At 37.9% G+C, this 22,423-nt stretch overlaps 1 protein-coding gene across 2 annotated transcripts in view; it reads right to left on the bottom strand.

Annotated features, from left to right (window-relative positions):
* Positions 1–22,423, bottom strand: part of zmp:0000001082 (integrin alpha-M) — a 147,175-nt gene that overhangs the window by 28,546 nt on the left and 96,206 nt on the right. For both annotated transcript variants that reach the window (XM_035404225.1, XM_035404226.1), the window contains exons 14-21: positions 20,091–20,288; positions 19,851–19,981; positions 19,589–19,743; positions 17,481–17,647; positions 16,514–16,636; positions 15,123–15,199; positions 10,202–10,343; positions 4,134–4,229 (exon numbers count right to left, since the gene is read on the bottom strand). In XM_035404225.1, the coding sequence (XP_035260116.1) occupies positions 4,134–4,229; positions 10,202–10,343; positions 15,123–15,199; positions 16,514–16,636; positions 17,481–17,647; positions 19,589–19,743; positions 19,851–19,981; positions 20,091–20,288 (1,089 nt within the window). The remainder of the gene's footprint in view (positions 1–4,133; positions 4,230–10,201; positions 10,344–15,122; positions 15,200–16,513; positions 16,637–17,480; positions 17,648–19,588; positions 19,744–19,850; positions 19,982–20,090; positions 20,289–22,423) is intronic.

Here is a 22,423-nt window from a genome sequence, read left to right as displayed (position 1 = left end):
ACTAAGATTGTCAGAAGCAAGTTTGGTTCTAATAAAGCTGGTCACAGTGTACAAGCTTGGCCATATGACCATTAGATGGAGTGATAATACTATTGCATTAACATCAGAATTTAACTTGTTGATGCAATCCCCGAGTGGCCATGATGCCAGCATCCATACTTTCAGTGCTCCTACAACCAAACTATGAGTTGAAAACACAAACTCTGTGTTTGGGCTTTATTAGTAGATGATTCAGGACAACTATGCCAAAGACGGAGTTTCTAAGCATCAACTGGTCGAACACTTACCAAGCACCCCCTCCGTGCAGTCTCATCAGCAACTACATCCCCCACCCACGACATGCTGGACAATAGTGTCTAACTGGGTATTCATAAAAATATTCTTTCACCACTAAAAATTCATATTCCGTCATAGCAACAAGATAAAACAAAACAATAGCCCTAAGACATGCCAATACAGCAGTGAAAACGCTGCTCACTGAATAACACAATAGACACAAATCTTTCTAAAATAAGACCATGTCATTCTACCATCAATATCTGTGACTAAATATGGAATAAAGATACAACCTTACCATTGGTTTTACACAAATAGATGTCCCTTTCGAGACTGAGTGGTCATATATTGTCTTGACAATACATTTCTGAACGATACGCTGATGTGTGACGCCTGGGTACCTTCCAAAATAGCTGTGTGTAATACCTCCCCTGTTGTCGCCCTTTGTAGTACAATCTGACTTGATTGACAAATAATTTATCCAAAAGGTGACAGAATAAGCTTTCTAACAATGTATAATATGTCTAATTTTACTTTTGGAATAGTGTTTTTATAGCCCAGCATAAATGAAATTTTGCTCTCATCATCACCAACTTACGTATTCACTCTGTGGTAGCAGTAAAAGACACTGCACCCGGCAGAACTTTATCGATCAGTTTAGTCTTTTTTAGGAAATATTATTATCCTAGAGATCTTGGCTAAGGCATATGTTTGCTGATAGACCTAGCCGATACACTGATTTCTGGACTGTCAGAATGAAAACAACAGCATTGATTCTCTGTCCCTGTCATTATCTACTGAACACAGATAATATTTCATTGTCCATATGTAAGTGTTACTTCTCAAATTATTTCAGTTATATACGTAAGTTCTGAAATTGAGTGTCTTTAAATAGGTTAATGGTATTTTATAATAAGGATATTTCACACTGTAACGTAAGTAGCTAAGTCGTTAGCTGGGTTTCTGTAGGGTTTCTGTTTCAAGCACCGGATGTGACCTGAGCTGGAGCATCGCCAAAACGTGGTGTACGGTTGAAAATTGTTTTAATGTCATCCCATCCCCATACAAGAAAACATTACATGCTGTAAAGTACAGAAAAACATACGAGACTTAATGATTACACATCTAAGTACTGTACCACGTTGTGGGACCTTGTTTTTGCATTATTTTAAAATCCGATATCAATGTTTAATCTTAAACCTTCATAGGGGGCACATTTATATACTTTATAATGGACAAAAAGCATTTTATTCATTTTTGGAGAGATTTTGAATATATTGCTGGTCCCCTAGATATGTTAGACCACTGTACTGATGGGAAGCTTGTAATTCCCACTTGAAAATGATGTAACAGTGAGTGTCTTGAGTCAAAACAGTACACACACATTTTAGATAGATTTGGAGACACTGGGTACACTGCTTACTTTTTGCTTCATAGATCTTTAGTAGTTCTGCATATCCACCCTTACATTTTACACACTTGTGGTCAAGGAGTTTTTGATCCAGGACATGCATAGTTTAACCTGCTTTATATATGGGATCTCTCAGTATTTCTCATTGCAAACTAAAAAAGACAATTGCATTTGTGGCGCTTTATTTCTTCCTAAATTATGAATATAAACAAATCTAATCTTAGCACTGTAAATCCTACAAATGTCCTGCTTCATATGCATTTTTCAAGTCTCTGTGATGCTCCCAACTGGAGTTATAAAGCTTTAAATAAGGTACCCCCTAAATGGGCAATGATTGGGCAGATTTGGCGTCTGCGCAAAGGGGTAAGAGTGAGAGGGGTCTGTAGCTTGCACACTCATTCAGGTTCCTGTCAATCTTTAACAAGAGATATAATATTTGCATCACTTGAAAACATGCCCTTCTCAACAGCAAAATTAATCATGTTAAGAAGCAAGGGGCCTAGAAGATCCAAGAATGCAAGAAAATATTGGATATGTGGATTCCCGTCCAAGCCTGGCACTTTGCTTTATTGCCTTTCCTGTACAGCTGCTTTGTTAAGAAATACAATATAGGAGCACCTAAGGCCGGAGACTCCTCTCTTGACATCTGTGGACATCTCTGGCATTAAGTGCTTGTATATTGTACTCACAAAAAACATTATATATACTCCATGTCCACAAAGTGCTGTTAGTCTCATGGCTAGCAGATGACTTGGTCTGGACCCATTAAAATAATAACATTGCCTGGTTTAATGTATAAGAAATTTGGCATGTTGAGTTGAGTGCATTAATTTCTTTCTGTACCATTTCACATTGCAGAGCAAGATTATCTGAATAGTTGTACTGCATCGATTGTTCTAAAAACTATCAATTTAAATTTAAAATTGCATAAATTCAGTGATTTAATTTTCTTCTAAATAGAGAAGAGAATAAAGGCTCTAATAAAGCCTTTAACAGCATCCCAGAGGACTCTTAGGTTGTCAAGAAAATCTTTGCTGAAATGCAGAAATTATGATAATCGTTCCTTGAACTGGGACTTTTAAGACTCATTGCTCAGAAGTGTGACATTACAACGTCATCTAACTGCACATGAGGGAGGTGCATTAAGTGAAACATAGTGCAGAACAAGCTGAAAAGCTTTTACACTGCAGAAAAGTGAGGGATGCATAAATGAATACAGATAAACATTACAAATATTTAGTCCTATTAAATAAATGTTGAATCTTACAAACCTTACACACATATATATATATATAAAATAATGGCATCATTTAGTGTGATAAAAAAATATATATTTTAAAAATTATTATTTGGTAGTTCTAAAGATTTGTTTGTTAGTAGTGATTAGGCAAAGTTACAGGTTCATAATGTCTCAAAATGAACTTGCTGAAAAGAGAAAGAGAAAGGAAACTGAAGAAGAGAAGAAGTAAAAAAACATCAGTAATCAAGCCATTGCTCGGTTAGTGGGTTAAATGTAGCATTGCACTGTTCCATGTTGTGAAAATCTCCCTTATATTCACAACCAAATTTACAAAGGAATAATCAAAAAAAAGTTTTGAAAATTTCAACAAATATGACCAATGATTGTATGATAGCATATTTTTTCCCCCATTATTGGGCCATATCTGTCGACATTTTTAAATCACCTTTTAATGATTGTGTTCTGTTTATTTATTTGCACCTGTGAAACAGTTAGCCTGGGTCAAACATACCCAGGACATTATTGTGATTTTAAAGCACTACAAAATATAACTTATGGAAAAATAATCAATATATGTAATCTTTATTTCAATTCAAAATGGTTAAAACATTATGTGTGGTTACTTATTTCCATTTACCTCTGCTAGATTACGTTTATGAATGAAAGTGTCATTCATCCATGATAAAAATGAATTTATAGTTTAATAATTCCATATAATAAAGGTATGGGGCATAAACCATATTTATCTGTGAAAGTTTTATCTGTGAATTAAAATAAAATGGTTTTCTTGCAGTAGAATATGGATATTTATTGTTCTGAACTGACATTCTCAATTGTTTTTCATCTTCATCTTGTTTCAGGGATACACACTGAAACAGTAGATAGAGCTGACAGTTAAAGGTATTGAGACTGTTAACAGGTCCCTCTTTAGTTTTAATAATTAGCAAATTGTATGTGTGTTGTGTTCATAAAAATGTCAATTGATTTGGGAGAGGGTGGGCCAAATCAAATCCTGCTTTGGGCCCCTCAAAGGCTAGGGCACTGACAAGAACTACAGCTAGGCCAATGAGCTAAAGACCAATAGCCCCCCCCCCCCACCCCTCACCTAACCTTATTGTTTCACAACAACTGGTGACTTCACATTCTGTCTTGAACATTTATATGCTAACAATCATGTTGTTTCAACAGATATGCAAAATTACTTACATATGCTTTGCTGGGGTAGACAGGAAGGCTCACAGTGCAGAAAGTCTCATTTTGGCCTTCCAGGCCAGTACAGCTGATGAGTGTCCTCCTGGTGGCCTGCCACAGAGAGAATAGTACAGTAAAACATCAATGTTTTCTTATTTGTCAGCACACATTAGTGCAACCTTTATTTATTATAGCTGCAAGTAGCATTGTGGAGGGCCAAGCACCAAGGGTGAACTGCTGAGCATTGTGCGCAATTTGAATTTTTCTGAAATGTCTGCAAAAATATAAACAAAGTTTTGCAACAATTTAGTTGTATGCATACCACAGGTGTACTGTGGGGGTACACTGCATGCTGCAATGGGAGAGGGAGACACTCAGAGTGTACAAGGTCCAGTCCTTCGTTCCTCTCTGCCTGGAACGTGCACCCGTGAGGTCATAATTGTGCTGAAACACAATCCAATTTGCCACTCTGGAGCAAAAGTGCCCCTTTGAGTTGCTGACCCCTCCCTCGTGGCCTGGTGGTGCCCATCCTTGCTTTCCTGCCATCACCGTTCTCATCTACAAGCACTCATGTAATGTGAAATGCAAGTAAAGCATGCTGCTCCAAAACAAAAAATGCAGGCTATGGATTAAAACTGATATTCCCTGGGTTCAGCCACAGTTGACACACAGCACTCAGTGTATGCACAGAGACAATCACTAGTGCCCACAATCACTAGAGTCCCACATGCAGTTCATCACAGTCTTTGCACATGCACTGTAGCTGTAGCCTACATGTAGTGCTACTTATGGTAGCAGAGAATAATTACCTTCCCTAAATTGGTTTAAGACATAGACGTGAAGTTATGATAGTGTTGCTATGAGTAATGCCTTCTTTCAATAAAAGCTTTGTCACCTTTACAATCAGGACCATAATATTAACTGCTGCCCAACAGTGCTGTCCTGAAGGGAGAAATTATCATATATCTTTTTATATATATCTTTTGGATGGTGCAGTTGATCTGTTTGTGCTTAGAGACATTGGCCTGCATAGAAAGTGAAAGCAAGTTTTCTTTAAGTTTTTGCTGTAATTTTTGCAGTTACAGCATATTATGCATGCTTTCCATGGAAATTAAATTGTTGCCAAGTTAACCAGGTTGCAATGACCAGCTGAGAAAATAATTTCATGTCTTTTGAAAAGGTGATCTCTGTACATGGAAGTATTTTAGGAAGTCTCTTAGCCTAATGAATACACTCAATATTGTTATTTGGATGTATTCCAGGCATCAGGGATGTTGTGTTTAACCTCAAAATGTCCAATATATTTGTTATTTGTTATTTAACTAAAAAATAAAACGATTTCCAAGGCTGTCATCATACCATAGAAAACAGAATATAGTTATACAGTATGTTAAGGGGCTCAGGAACCGCTCACTGTAGTTGTGTGTGTGTGAGTGTGTGTGTGTGTTGGGGGGGCGGGGGGGTTATGGCCTGCTTGTTGCAGCTCCTGCCAAAAAAGGAATTCTCTGTATGTGAACTGAATTATATTATAGAAGTCATTGTTGCTCAGCCAAAATTTATCATATTCACTTAAACTGTATCATGGACTGCAAACCTTATCCAAGTATGATCCATACCGAATGTGGTGTTCATTGGATGTAAAGATATATGTGCAATAATAATTTAAACATTGCAATTTGAACGTTTGAAGTGGTGCAGTAGGTGGTAGGTGCACAAAATGTGACATACATGATCTGAACAGTGGTCGGATTTAAAGTAGATGTGGTCAAATATCTTTTCCACAATTTCTGCATATTCATAATTGATTATATTTAAGAATCTTGCATTGAGGGTTGTGTAAGGGAAGCCTTCTGAGGGTTCTGGTTAAATTCATTACAATTTGGCCTCATGGAGCCTATGTAAATGAGTATTTTTCAAAAAGCACCCTCTTCAGGCCATACTGCACTATAACACTGCGAGGCTGTGTTTGTTCGTCCACAATATTGCTGTCCATAATACTGTGAAGTATCATCAGAATCGACACAAACACGTATTTTTGGTGTGGTCGGCCTGTGGACATCTTTTGAGATATCAATATTTCCTTTACACGCATGTTGTAGACCAAACATGCCAAATGTGGTGAGAATCAGACAAACACCAGGAGAAGTATGAAAAAGTTTGTTTTTCAAAGAATTAAAAATGGCGGAAATCAATAAGCCATACACAAGGGGTTCTATGATATTATTTGTTCAAAATGAGGTGGTAGACATGTTGAAAAAATTAGTCAAACAGAATGACTGTAATAAATTTTTCAAAGTTGCAATTTTGCCGGTGGTGCGTGCAAGTTGTATGCACGTCGTGAATAATAAATTGGCAGACAATAAATTATAAATAATAAATTCTTGACCTTATACAATAGATCATGGAATTCTACTGGACAGACTCAAGGCCTGTGTTGAACTTCATGGACAGGCACTCGCATGGTTTAGATACTTATGTGACCAGAAGCAGTTTGTTAAATTGTAAGTCCAGCTATTCAACAATGAAATATGGTATTCCACAAGGAGTAGTGCCAGTACTTTTCTCATTATATATGCTACCCCTTGGCAATATTATCCAGGCACATGGCATAGTTTCACTGCTATGCGGATGATACTCAGATATCCAGTTGAGAGCAAAAGTTTACATACACCTAGGCCAAAGTTATTCAAACTCACATTTCATGTTACCATACATCTCCTGTGTTAAGTCAATTAGGGTATCTACTTTATTTCCATAAAAGGTAATTTCAAAATAATAGCTAAGAGATTTATTTAGGTGACAATATATTTCCCATCAGTGGCATCACTAGGGTTGGTGTCTAAATATGTTGTAATATTTACGATTACAGGTAAGAGGGATATATAAATGTTTAAACCCCCCCGACCTGTTGTTTTTACCTCTTTTGGGGGGTCCAAGTCTTAATTAGGGGGGCCAGACCCCTCCAATCCCCTCCGTAATTCGAACTCTGAGGTTCTTGTTCACCTCCCTGACCAAGGCCCTTCTCCCCTGATTGCTCAGTTTGACCAGGCAGCCAGATCTAGGAAGAGTCCTGGAGGTTCCTAACTTCTTCCTCTTAAGAATGATGGAGGCCACTGTGTTCTTCGGGACCTTCAATGCCGCAGAAATATTTTTGTACCCTTCCCCAGATCTGTACCTCAACACAATCCTGTCTCTGAGGTCTACAGACAATTCTTTCAACTTCATGGCTTGGTTTTTGCTCTGACATGCATTGTCAACTGTGGGACCTTATATACAGGTGTATGCCTTTCCAAATCATGTCCAATCAATTGAATTTACCACAGGTGGATCAATCACGTTGTAGAAACATCTGACATATGATCAATGGAAACAGGATGCACCAGAGCTAAATCCTGTGTGTCATAGCAAAGGGTCTCAATACTTTAAAAAATGTATTTAATCAATTTTAGAATAAATCTGTAACGTAACAAAATGTGGAAAAAGTGAAGGGATCTGAATACTTTCCGAAGGCACTGTATTCAGTGAGTTCAATCCATTGTGTAGTGTTTAGTTTCTTTCTTGTTTTCCACTTGAGGAGGATGGTTTTTGGCAATAGTTATGGCAATGACAGTAATTTGGATGAGGTGACTGGGAATAATGGTTGTTGACACATCTCCGAGTAGACTGAGGGGTGTGGAGAGTGGAATTTATCAGCCTAGAAGAGATAACAGTCTATTCATTGCTTATTGCCAGAAATTAAGTACAGGTGGACACTGCCAAATTGCATGAATATAGTCATCTGGGGTGTGGGTGGGACAGAGTGAACAAGTTCCTGATTCCAAAAAAGCCATTTGGTGAATTATTATTATTAATTATTATTATTATTATTATTATTATTATTATTATTGTTATTATTATTATTATTATTATTATTATGTGTATTCTGTGGTTTATTTTATATTGAATAAGTTGCAAGTTAGTACTGGTAGTCATCCAGTTTTTTTTCAAGTCATCCAGATATTTTCAAGTCCAAGTAGCTGAGCAGTTTATATAATTTTGAAAGGATTTTTGTGGAATTTGAAATTAAAATGTCTTCTTCTAGAGCAGGAGGATGTAAATAATATTGTGTTATATTGATTTTTGATGTATGTGATAATGGATTTAAGTTGATGATATTGAAGAAAGGATTTGTTGCCAATATTTTCCTTCTGGACCAGGTCCTCAAATGTCATAAAAGTATTGTTTTGAATAAAGTACTGAAGTTGTGCAATGCTTGTTTCCAATATGTGAAGTACAGTGTTTTTTTTTTAGTTTTTTTTTTTTACAGTGGTTAAGTACAAAGTGAGGGTCATTCCACAATTGAGTGTATTTGCATGGTGCCATTGGTGATCTAGTGACTTTGTGAGCTTTCCACCAACCTGTCACAGCCATTATATTACATTACTGGAATTTAGCAGACAATCTTATTCAGAACGACCTGCACAACTGTTTACAGAGCCGTTGCTATGGCAATGCTTTTGAGACAGTTATGGCGTTTAATGGGAGGGTTGATAAATGGGAGGTCCGAGATGTTTATGTCTTTGCATGTTATCCATGTGTTACTTTGCTCCATAGGGTGGATACAATTGGTGATAACTTGTAGCTTAGTAGTGGATTGAAATTTGAATGGGCCAGGTCTGACAGCTTGGTGCAAATATTAATACTAAGATACCTGATAGTGCCAGTGGATAAAGGAATGGGTGGAATTTGGGCTGCCGAATCCCAACTCTCTTTTCTAAGTGGTAATATAGTGGATTTAGACCAATTGAAAGAATAATTTGATATTTTGGTAAATGTGTTTATTAGTTTAATGACTTCTTCAAGTGACGTCTGTGGATTTTGCAGATGAAGCAGTACGTCATCTGCATATAAGCTGATTTTAAGGTGCATGTTGAGAATTTGTATTCCTTCGATACAATTACTTTGCCATATGACAGCCACTAATGGTTCGATAAAGAATGCTAGCCAGTTAATGCTAATTCCAAAAGCAGAAATGACACAGATTTAACACATACCTGTGGCTACCCATAGTTTGTGAGCTGGAGCATGACACTGCATTTTTGATTGCTTATTGTATTCCTTGTATCTCTTAGTGTTCCTTTAATCTGATGTTTGAGCTTTAGTTAGTCTTCAAATACTTAATAAAGGGACATTTATATGATATTAATGCAGTAGCGTTCATTATAAGTTTGGTCAGCTCTCCAATGTAAAACAGCGAGATAACTGACTAATTTGATATGGAACAATGAACATTAATAAATTCCTTTTCACAATTTGTTTTGTGTATTTAAATTGTGTTAAATTGGTCTGCCTTTGCTCAGTAATTAGCTAATTATATCAATGTGATCCGTTAATTTTTGAGTAAGCGCGCTACTGCAAGTAGCTAACATTAGCTATATTTAGAAATCGAACTTTCTATTTCTGGTTAATGTTAGCTAAATGTATGGTGTTGTACTTGCTAACTTATATACTTGCTAATATGTTATGGTTTCAGACCGTATTGTTAGCTAGATGTATTATATGTACAGTATGTCTATACAGTAGGTCACAGGCTTCAAGCAGTCATTGCATGCAAAGTATATGCATGTCAAGTACTGAACATGACTACTTCCATTTACATAACACTAATATGTCCCAAATTTTATGGTGCCCTAATGTGGGGGGGGGGGGGGGGGGTTTATTTCAACCATAACGGAGCTCATAGTATATTACACTTACAAAACATTACACAGAATTTTAATTGGTCCAAAGAATTTCTGCAAATATGTAATAATCTAAAAAGTATTATATTATCAACATCAAAATTAAGCCAATTTACAACTAATTTCAACCATATTCCTCACACAATCAAATCAATTACCTTGTTTCCTTAATTTATTTCAGGGAAATCCACCTGTTTTTCCATCTTGCCATTTCAGCATTTATGCAATCACTCAAAACACTTCTTAAAAATTAAATGTTTAACATTACACCAACTGTTCTGAAGTGTCAAGATAACTTCCCACATACTTAATGTTTAATTATAATTCATTAATTAATATCAAATATTGCCTTGTACAGATTACCTCTTTAACTTCCATCTTGGAAAAGGATAGCCCAGGAGGGTAGCGGAAGGTGATGCTGGTATTATAGGAGTCATCCCCATGATTGAACAACTTCCCTGTCACACTGAAATAGTCTTGGTCAACCACTAGCAGAGTGGAAGTCCTAAGGGGAAGAAACAATATGGTGTTTTGACTTACAGAACAAACAAATGCATCTATGACAGAAAACATATAAACATATTTGATATAATAAATAGCTTAGATTTACACCACACTCCAAGTTATGTTACTGATTTGTGCAATTTGTGTCTATTTAGATAAGATCAAAACAATATACAAAGATAAAGATACAAAGTATCGGTAACCTCCAAAGAACGAAAAAAAGATGAACATGAATTGCAATAGCTACATTTGTGTTTTCCTGTCAGGTATGGGAAGTTTCCATTATAAGTATTCCAAATATGTATTTTAAAAACCTTTATATTTCAAAAAGAGGTATGACTGTATTTTCAAAATACATCCTGGTCTCTCTATATTCAATTCAGCCCCTTGTTATGTAGCACTTCAGCTGGATACTTATTTAATCTTTTCGACTCGAACAGATATTTTTTTGGTTTTCAGAAACATCTATATTCTAGTCAATAGTATCAGTTATTAAGGAGATATTACTACTATTATTCGTTTATCCTTTTCAATTTAATACTGTGACCAGTGGTATAGTATTATAACAGAATATATGGCAATATACCTGATAAACTGATTCCTACCCCATGCCCTTGATAGTTAATGTTACTATCCCTCCAATAGTATGGGAGCAGCAGAGTGAAATTTGTTATTTTTGCTACGCACTTAAAGGGATCTTTCACTTTGGTACAACACAAGTCATTTTGTAGAGCCTACCCCATTGTATTTACATGTGTGTATACTAGCAACATGAGCTGTCCCTGCTGACCATCAATTGCATTGCAATTCCTCTCTGGTGTCAGGCTCCCAATTAACTAGCACACATTTCGGGACATAACCAAAATTTATAGTTTTAAAGCACAAACTATCTATGCATTGATGAAAGTACTAATGTCAATATGTCGTGGGGTATATATATATATATATATATATATATATATATATATATATATATATATATACATATTACAATACATATTACAACAACTGTTGTTCTGTTGAGTCCCCCCATTTTCAGCTATGCAGCGGCGACTGGTGAGCTGAAAAGTGGTGGGGCGCAAAACTTTCCTTTAAACTAATCATTGACTGAAACTGTATTAATTAATTTTCAGTGATTAACAAGCATGCAACAATCTGACTAATCAATTGGAAAGTAATACACAGCTTCTTCGCATTGTGTTAGAGAGGTTAAATGATAAATGCGATTTAGAAAAACCTGTTTTAATCACTAAGCAGTGGTGGAAACTTCCCCTGATTTTCCTTGTGTATCAATACAATTAATCCACAAAATAGGCTACTCAATACTATCATATATAGCCAGCTCTCCCCAAATAGGCAGTTTTAGCGAGTAGCCTAGGCCTTATGGCCTATATTTATTTTCATTTGCAGTACGAAATTGTGCCCATTCTTAATCAACATTATTTGCGGATACATGCACTGCTTTCTCCACACTCGTATTCATGGCAAATATCTGCAATGCATAGATTGTAAACAATCTTGAAGTGCAGGTTTTGTTTTTGCTGGTTATTCTGAAAGCTAACACGGTAGATAAAAGACTGGTGTATCTTGTTTGTTAAGTGTAGGCTACTTGGTGATTAAAACTGATATTTGACGAATAAATTGAATTTATGATTTAATCCCCCTAGCACGGTATGAAGACACTGTGTGTTAGGCTACTTGCCATTTGATTAGTCCGATTGTTGGCACGCTTGATAATAAAGGCAAATTAATGAAAACAGGTTGAGATCAATGATTAGTTTAAAGGAAAGTTTTGCGCCCCACCAATTTTCAGCTCACTAGTCGCCGCTGCAGCTATGTAAAAGGAAGTTAATGGATGACTGACAGGTGTTAACTGTTTCTCAGATGTTTCTTTTGTACAGATTGTTCACACATAAAAAAGCAGTGAGTGTGTAGTCTTGGTTTTAGACTTTGTTTTAATCTGTGGTGAGAGCATTTGGAGTCAGAAGACCACAGGACTAACTATGGCTGAAAAACAACTACTGTAAGTCGATAAGACAAAATTAATTAAGAAAGATACCATAGAACAGGGGTCCTCAATCTTATCCAGAAAGGGCCGGTGTGGGTGCAGGCTTTTGTTCCAACCAAGCAGTTACACACCTGATTCTACTAATCAAGATCCTTTGCAAAGAAGACTCTAGTGTTTGATTAGCAGAATCAGGTGTGTAACTGCTTGGTTGGAACAAAAGCCTGCACCCACACCGGCCCCTTCTGGATAAGATTGAGGACCCCTGCCATAGAAGCTTGGTATATCAAGTCTATCAGCAGTTCAGAGAGTCTTGAAACCACTGGCAGATGGCATACAGGTCAGCTAGATAAGACAACTGCAGTTGATGAAAGACAAATTCTAAGAGCTGTGAAGAAAAACCCTAAAACAATGATCAACTGTAATTGGCTGCAGTAAAGGCACGGAAAGGCATTTCCAAAGAACACACCAAAGGTGATATCAATGGGTCGTAATCTTGATGCAGTTCTTGGCTATCCAAACAAACGTTAGACTTGATTTTGATTTACCCTGATTTTGATATAATTTCATCAAGTAACTTTCTTTTGCACAGCTAAAAATGGGGTGACACAATGATGGTACTCAATGGTAAAACATATGCATGTAAATACCATGAAATAAAGGCTAGTTGCTTAAAGTTACAATCTCGAAGATCTCCGTTTCGTTCTCTTTGGCGGTACCAATGGCGAGAAGCGGTAATTGCAGGTGTGTTTTTGGACCTCACTTCCCAGAGATCCAACCGGATCCAACCAGTGTCGCCTGTGTGACGTCAGCCAGTTGGCACCTGGGCCATGCCAACTATAACACTTAATATTTACTAAATAAAAAATGGTTGTTATATAAGTAACGTTATGTACATACTCATTCATTGTCTAACATTAGGCTAACTTAAGCTGTGCAAGTTGCATCCCGTCTCGTTGCGAATCATTGATCTGAAGTGGCCTTTAGTTAGTTACATTGCAACGTTGCAACCAGGTAGCGTTGCATTCCAGAGACGGGTTGCGAGGTCGGTACCGGTCGATAGCGTTAGCTAGCGTTTTTTCTGTTTGTTAGCTGACATTAGATTATGTTAATTACATTAGCTAGCTAGCTAGCTAATGCAACGTTGCCTGATATGAGAGATGGCTACTGTGCGCAACGTTGTCTAAACTAATGTTGCCTTTCTTGACATGGTCCGGTAGCTAGCGTTAGCTGTGCAAATAGCTATGTAAGTTAGCGTTACATTGTCATCAAATGTAATACGAAATCTACATCAACAAATAATATGACCTCTCATGTTACACAAATACTTTTTAGGGTTCCATAACACCCTGTTGCCTAGAATAAAATAAATTATTTGCTTCTGGCAACTGAGGACAACCAGCTACTTTCACATGGGTCATAACAGTGGCCTAGCCAATGTCCTGACTTGAACCCAATAGAGATGTTGTGGCAGGACCTAAAACAAGCAGTTCATGCTTGAAGACCTATCAATTTGTCTGAATTAAGGCAGTTCTGCAAAGAAGAAGAAAAGGGATAAAATTCCTCCACAGTGATGTGATATCAAATATCAAATAATAGGAAGCATTTGGTTGCAGTTATTGCAGTTAAAGGTGGTACAACCAGTTATTCAGTTTAAGGGGGCAATTACCTTTTTCACATTAGTGTGATTGTTACGACCTGGTCTTGCCGTAACAGGGTGAATGAAAGGGAAATGAGTAGGGAAATGTACTACGAACCGATAAATAACTCCGGTCCCTATCTGTCTATCCAAATCTAACTGGTTGCTGGCTAGTCTTCAGAGGCTGCTGGGCACGGGGCGGCTTTGAACGCTGAACTTTGGACAATTAGCTGATAGTTGGAAACTACAAGCCCGAATAGCGTACCCCCTTCGGAGCGTTAGATCTCCACCCAGGGTAGCTTCAAAAACAATAAAAGAAATAACAAAACAAAATAACAAACTTGTGCCCCGATGGAAGGATTTTTAGTCCAGCCAGGAACACACTAACTAACCGGAGCACTATACGGCAAGAGCAACACATGAGTTGAAGTCAAAAACGAGCATACAGTCAAACATGAAATCCAATCAGCAAACAAAGCAGAGGGGCTAAGCGAGAATCGGAATTGAATACAAGAGCGAATGGTCCGAAAAACAAAATCACAGGGCAAACAAACTAGAAGGGCTAAGGAAAGAATCGGAGTCGAAGGAAATGAGTCAATGGTCATACACAAGATCAAATCAGCAAACAAACCAGAAGGGCTAGATGGGAATCGGAGTCAAACAAAGATAGGGTCAAATATGCGAAGTCAAACGAAGCAATCACTAATCACACCACACCAACCACGAGTTTGAAAAGCTAGTCTCTGCTGGTAGGCAGTAAACGGCAGCTTTTTCAAGCCAAGCAACCGGATACAGAAACAACCAATCAGATGATGACCGGAACAAAGAAACACACGCAAAAGTAACAAATGTAAACACAAACTGGGGTCATAACAGTGATAACTTTTGATAACTTTTTCATAACATAAATTATAATTTTAAAAACGTGTTTTGTGTTTACTCAAGTTCCCTTTGTCTAATATTACATTTTGTTGAAAGAACTGAAACCGTCCAGTGTGACAAATATGCAGTAATAGGGGAAACCAGGATGTATAACCTTTATACATCATGGCAATGTATATAGGTTATACCACACATGATAATACTAGTTTCATAGTACAACACAGTTTCACAATTATTGTTTAGCAGATACATACGTGGAATTAACGTCCAGCTCCAGCTCCAGCTGAGAGATACAGGTCTCATTCCCTTTACAGTTCTTTTCGAATGGAACCTGGTGTGTAGAGAAAAAGTTAATAACAATATTGACATTCTCAGAACACCCTTCACAAAATATACTGATGTCTCCGAGGTATTTGTTCATACTGTCAGTTATTCAGTTTTGAGTCCCCCCCAGCTTTCACAACAGCCATATGTATTTGGACCCCTTGACATGAGTAATGTCAACATTCTGAACCAAGATCCTTTCAAATCCCATCCCAACAAGTTATTCTATACCAGACGTCAGCAAGTATATAACAGTAATTGTTCATTTCCTGGAGTATTTCTATATCATTTCAGTTGTTGTCTGTGCATGTTTTCAATTTCATTTTTTATGTACAATGATGGATATTTTGATTGCTTACAGAAGTTTCTAACAAACAGCTGGGTTTACAATGTCAGGTGTGTGGGCATTCAAGCATCCCAATTTAAAGCAAAAGCATGTGGTCACTTTATTAGGTACACCTGCTCATCAATACAAATAGCCTGCTCCAAACAGCAAACCAAGTGGCTCCTACTCAATACATAGAGCGTGCAGACATGGGAAAGAGGTTTAGTTGTTGTGTGATCAAACAGTAGAATGAGCAAGAAGCATGATATAAGCAACTTTGACTGTGGTAAGACAGCATTGTTCGTGACAGACATGGTGGTTCCAGCATCTCAGCATCCCTCCTTGTTCACACATTACAGACTCCAGAGTTTACAGAGAATGATGTGATAAACAGGAAACATCCAGTGAGCAGCAGTTGTGTGGTTGGAAACACTTTGATAATGAGAGAAGTCAGAGTAGAATGGGCAGAATTATTCAACCTAACTGAAAGGCTACAAATGTTCAAACAACAGTTGTTTACAACAGTTTAGTGTAGAGGGGCATCTCTGAAAGTGCAATGCATCAAACCTTGAAGTGGATTAGCTACAACAGTAGAATACCACACCGGGAACCAGTACTGTCAGCTAAGAACGGGAAGATGAGACTACAGTAGGCAAGTGAACGCCAAAGCTGGATGATTAAAGATTGGAAAAATGTTGCCTGGTCTCACAAATATCCATTTCTGATGAAACATACAGATGAGTCAGAATTTGCCATAAACCACATGAATCCATCGATCCATCCTGCCTTGTGCAAACATTATGCTATTGAGTCAGCAAACAATTCAGCTGCTCTGGAGGCAAAAGGGGTCCTACCCAGGACTAAACAGGTGTACCCAATAAAGATGCCACTGAGTGTACATGTTTCCTGATTGGGGGATTTGTATATGGGTTGAGAATGCGCCACACAGTCTGCCACTTTGCCCGAACATCTAATAAAATCCCAGGGGAAATGTACCTCAATCAGAGTTACATTTTTGCTGTCAATGTTGAGAACAGTATTGTGAATGTGTTGAGGGCTGTCAGATTGGGAAAAGTTGAGTTTAATGGTCATGGGTGACACAGTGTCTTTCACACAGTCCTGCAAAAAAAGAGATTGAACATTATTTTTCTGTTTCATTTCGTTTGCTTTTGTGTTTATATACATGGGATCAAACCTCACATAGACTGAGATATGGCACTATTGCTGAAGTACAGCAGTTTCAAACTTAAGCTCTGTTTTGGGTGACAAAGACCCAGAGTCCACAGTGGTGGGAAACATTTGGCTGCATAACCCCAGAGGCTGGGAGGGTTTATGTCAGCCACACTTCCATGGGTTCCTCTCCGTAACATGCCAGGTACCCACAGGCTATCAATTGTTAATACCTTATTCAATTATTATTATAAAGGACTAAAATTTGAAAAGCATCAAGTGTGGAAATGCAAACTAAAAAGTACCATATGATACAAATTAACTTTGGCCTGACTCAGGTCTTCTGTCTTGCATTTGTCATCAGTGAGAGCTACACCTCTGCACATACCTCCTTTAATAATGTGCGGCCTGGACTGAAGAAAAAGTCAATAGCTTGTAGTGTGTGCATTGGAGGAATGCACATGCTTCAGCTAAAGGACTCCTTGAATGGGGTCAGTGTGATACAGTGGTAACTTACATTGAATTTAAATTTACAGAAAAAAAGACATCAATTAAAATTTTCTGTAACAATGTAATTGCTATAACTGAAGGAACAATAAACTACACACCATATTAAATTGCACCAAGAATATTAGATGCAAAGGATATGATGACACATTTGACGGAATTGTTAATCTTCACCCTTCCCTACACTTTTCTTCTCATGATTAAATTTCTCTTTTCCTGTTTGTTCTGTTGACTTTTCATTTATTTCTCAGTACAATTTATCTCTAGCTCGCTCTTTCCATCTTACTGGCATGTAGAGAGAGTAGTTGAGGCAGGTCTGCCCTAGCTTCAGCTCCAGGGAAGAGTGATTTTTCCTGCTCCCTTTGTCGCTGAACTTCAGAAAGGCTCGACTCTTTTGTCTCACACTGTCTAGGTCAAGCTGGTAGGACACAGTCAGCCCTAGATCTGTTGACCCTGGAAAACAAAGAGACAGCACAGAAAACTTGAAATTTCTAAATATCCACCAAGTTTACATTTTTAATTAATAACGTTTAGTAAGTAATTTTTTTTTTTGAGGGGAAAAAAATTTCCTAGAGCATGTTGAAAATTCAGGGAAAAGCACCCTGCGTTGCCGTACTATTTTGGAGAGAAATTTTCCCAAACCCTTGGACCAGTTTGCGTTGTTCAACATTTTGCAACGATAGGCCTGTGATGAGCAGTTTGGGTATTTGCTTAGTGAGAGGCAGATTTTGCATAAGATGTCAGTGCTAAAGCATATGATTTCAGTTTACCCAGTCTGTGCAGTCTGTAAAGGTTTGATTTACTGTTTCTTCAGGTATATGTTATTCAGTCAGTCAACATGAATGTATTAATGCTTTCTTATGGATTTTTGCTGTTTTTTCCAGAATGCCTTGGAAGAGTAAATTGCTTCTCATGGACCTTGATGGAATGTCTTGTATGGATTCTTTCCTTTTTCTGTGTATGTTTGTTTCATGCATGGCATCAGCAATTATGAAGGGTGGGAAGCAAAAAATGAATAAATAATTAAACGGTGAGTCGATTAAAGAGAGCTGTTAGTGAAGTTTTTTAAATGTGTGCACTTGTATGTATGTCCATTTTTCATGTGTATCCAGTGTTATTATTGGCTGATGTAACTACATTTCCAATGAAGGGACATTTTCTTTGTGGGCCTGGAGCATTTATGATGATGTAATCATAATAAAGAGAGAAAAACGCTTCTTCTCCAAGGCCCGAAACCAACCGCAACAACTTTTTCCTATGGCCATCTTAAATACCTTACCCAGCACGACTAGAGGATGTTTGCCCTGATTTGGTGATGCCGAGTTAAGGTGTAGGGGAGAAGGGAAAGGGGGTCAGACTCATTTATGACATGGACTGGCCTACCTGAAGATTGCATTCAAACTTAAAGTAAAGGGAAATGTTAAGCGTGTAGCCATGCAGGGTCTCTGACCCCCAATATAGTGTCCTGTGTCTTCTGGTTTGTCTCTTCTGAGACAAACTCTGCAGGAGGTAAAACCCACTGATCATCAGCCGAGATTAGGGAATCAGAGGTTTTTGAATTGGCCCAATGACATTTGCTTAGATTCTTGTGTAAAGCAGGGCAGCCCACATTCTTAGAAACAATATGATATTGTATCAAATTCACCGTTTCCCTCTCTAAGGCCATAATCTAAGCACTACATAATTGACAATACATACAGAATAACAGAATTAAGCTAAAATCGAATCTGCCTTCTTACTGTCACTCATGGGCGTGCATTTCATGGTACTGTTATCTTTAGATATCCAGCTAGCAACGTTAGGTGGGGTATTCAAATGTGATTGGTCAACATGATCTGTAGCTGTTGAATGAGGTGTGCTTTGTTAGGGTTAGAGTGAAAACCTACAGGATGGTAGATCTGTTAGTGCCACAGCTACAGAAGTAGCTAACTAGTGCCAGCTGTAGCTGTGAACGTTAGCTAGTTGTGGTTTTAATTCCAATTCAGCTGTTTTTTTTTCTTGCATAAGGAAAGGTTTAGCCCTTTCAACAAGCACTAGACAAAGCATGGAACAGGGAAATCACCCATCAGCATAGTGAAATATTCACATAGTTAGGCCTGCCTATAGCTAGGTGGAGCAGAACCACAAGCGGGTTATCAAGGGTATTTCTAGAATGGTGAAAGAGACTGAGACAGTGGATGAGGAAGAGATGGTTGCTCCCCCATATTTTGAACAGTGAATAAACTGATCGTCAAAGATTCATCAAACAGATTCACAACTGGGTGTGGTGGTTCAGCTAAGATAACACCACGTGTTTTACTCTGGAACTCCAACGAAAGGCTTTTTGTATAGCAGCATGAAATTGTAACAGTGTATAAACATGGAATGCTTCAAAGGCACCCAAACCCAATTTACCTGTAGCATTATTCAATGCATTTTTCACCACAAAGCAGACTGCTAATTCGCCAACAGTTAAGATGTTCTCCTTCTCCTGACAGATAAATCTGTCAGTACTGATTTGTGGTTTGCTGAAGTAAAGTTGGGCAGAGACATTGACAACTGGCCTGGACCTACAGTGGTTTGATGGAAAAGGTTAATATGTTAATATGAACTGTATGGAGCATTCTAAAATATACAGAAAGAAAGATGAGTCGCTTTCCAAAACTGTCAATCTCACCTAAATAGTACAACCTCTTCATATGCTCCCACTATGATGTCTGTCAGTCCATCTTTTTCCAAGTCCATCCTACCATCAATTGATTGTCCAAAGAACCTCAGTCCAGATGACACTTCCTGGGCTGCTATACGCTGTAGATTAAATCACCAAAACAGATTACTTTATAAAATAATTGAAGTTGAGCTGTTATAAAAAACACTCAATATCTACGGCTAGGTTTTCAATATGTTTCTTTCTTACCTGGCAATATTCAAGTCGTATGCCCTTCTGCCTATCTCCCAAATAAATATACACCGCCCCCTTCTGGTCACCCTCCAGCGGGGCCCCCACAGCCACATCCCTCAGACCATCTCCATTCAAATCTTCGAGTGAGGAGATGGAAGAAGCAAATCGGCCCTGAGATGCCACTGTAATACTTGCCTTTTCCTGCATCGTAAGCTGAGGAAGACATGAAAGAGGAAAACCTATTGACACTAACCAAAATACAGTGAATTCAAGTAGCAAGATGTTCACAATGTGCAAATGCAAAAAGGACATAGCAAAAACATTATTGATATTAAAGACTAGAATTTGATTGGCTAATGGCTAACTTTTGTGATTGCTGATTTCCTCACCACAAGGAAGATGTAGAAGCTATTGAAAATGTACAAATAAGGGGAAATCATTTGTTTATTGGTACAACATGTAAAATATACAAGGACAGGCTTTTTATAAGTAAACTGTCCCATTACAACAATATTTACTATATTGTGTCCCTGTTGCAGTCGCACAACCTGACACATTAATGATCAATTTACTAATACTCACAGTCCAGGATAAAAAATGCTCTCATTTGCAAATTTTGCTATAAAATAAATTAGAAGTAATACAGTGCCCTCTATAATCTCTGGGACAAAGACACTTTTTCCCCTTGATTTTGCACTGTACTTCACAATTTTAGATTTGTAAAAAAAAAACAAAAAAACAAAAACAAACAACTATTCACTTTTGGTTATAAGTGCAGATTCTCAGCGTTATTACACATTTTAGTTACACCATATAGAAATTACAGGGCATTCTAAGTATAGCCCCCTATTTCAAGGCACCATAATGTTTGGAACATTTTAATGCTATGTAAATGAAAGTAATCATGTTTGGTACTTTGTCGCATATCCTTTGCATGCAATGACTGCTTTAAGCCTGTGAACCACAGATATCACTATGTACTGAGTATATTCACTGGCGATGCTCTGCCAGGCCTGTACTGAAGCCATCTTCAACTCCTATACTCCGGCTTGGTTTTTGGGCTAGTTGCAATTTTCTTTTAAGCATATGTAATGCATGATCAACTGGATTCAGATTGGGTGAATGACTTGGGCAGTCAAGTGTCCTTTGAAAACATCCTCTGTTGCTTTATCAGTATGTTTGGGATCATTGTCTTGCTGTAGGATGGAGGCCATCCAATGAGTCTGGAGGCAGTTGCTTGAACCAGAGCAGATGTTTCTGTGCACTTCAGAATTAAATCTGTTGCTGCTATCAGTAAGTAAATGCGATGATATGAAAACTTTCAATTATGCTGACCTAAAAAAATGCTATTCCAAAAGCAAAATTAGACATGTTATACATCGTTAGAAAGCTTATACTCTCACCTACTGAATAAATTAATTGTAAATCAAGCCAAATTGCACTAAAAAGGGCGACAACGCCGTAAGCAGCAGGTGTGGTATTACGCACAGCTATTTTTGAAGATAGCCCAGGCGTCACAAATGCGCGTAGCCTATATTTCTCAAACGGATTGTCCAAGACAATATATGACCACTCATTCGCAAAAGGGACATCTCTACGCGTAAAACCAGTGGTAAGATTGTATATTTATTCAATGTTTAGTCCCAGATATTGAATGTAGAATGACATGGCATAATTTTAAAAAACTTTTTCTCATTTATTTTGTTATTCAGTGAGCAGAGTTTTCACTGCTGTATTGGCATATCTTAGGGCTATTGTCGGGTTTATCTTGTTGATATGACAGAATACGATTTTTTAGTGGTGAAATAATATTTTTATTAATGCCAAGATAGACAATATTGTCCATTATGTCATGGGTGGGGAGTGTAGTTGTAGATGAGACTGCAGGGAGGGGGGCATGTTAAATGAACAACCAGAGTGACAATGGTGGCGCTGCAAAACTCCATATTCAGCATAGTTGTGGTGTATCGTCTACTTATGAAACTAAAACAACGCGTTTCTGTTCTTAACTCGTACTTTGGTTGCAGTAGCACTGAATGTCTGAGTTCAGTAATCTGGGCACGCCCGCATGCTGACCACTAGGGGGCTTGCACGAAGGGGTTAAGATTTGCCTTCACAAACCATGAAAAACAGCCCCAGACCAAGGGGTTTCCAGATACTTTTAGTCATTTGGTGTTTTGATGATGGTGGTGGAGTCTAACACGTCGACCCAAAATCTCCCATAGGTGTTCAATTAGGCGGAGATCTGGAGACTGCGAGGGCCAGAGCTTATGATTCACAGCGTTTTCATACTCATCAAACCATTCAGTGCCCCTCGTGCAAATGTTTGTCTCTTTATGGACGGCACT

Source organism: Anguilla anguilla, chromosome 2 (assembly GCF_013347855.1).
Source record: "Anguilla anguilla isolate fAngAng1 chromosome 2, fAngAng1.pri, whole genome shotgun sequence".
Lineage (NCBI taxonomy): Eukaryota > Metazoa > Chordata > Actinopteri > Anguilliformes > Anguillidae > Anguilla > Anguilla anguilla.
The sequence above is the reverse complement of the archived record's forward strand: the minus strand, read 5'-3'. Positions and strand labels throughout refer to the sequence as shown.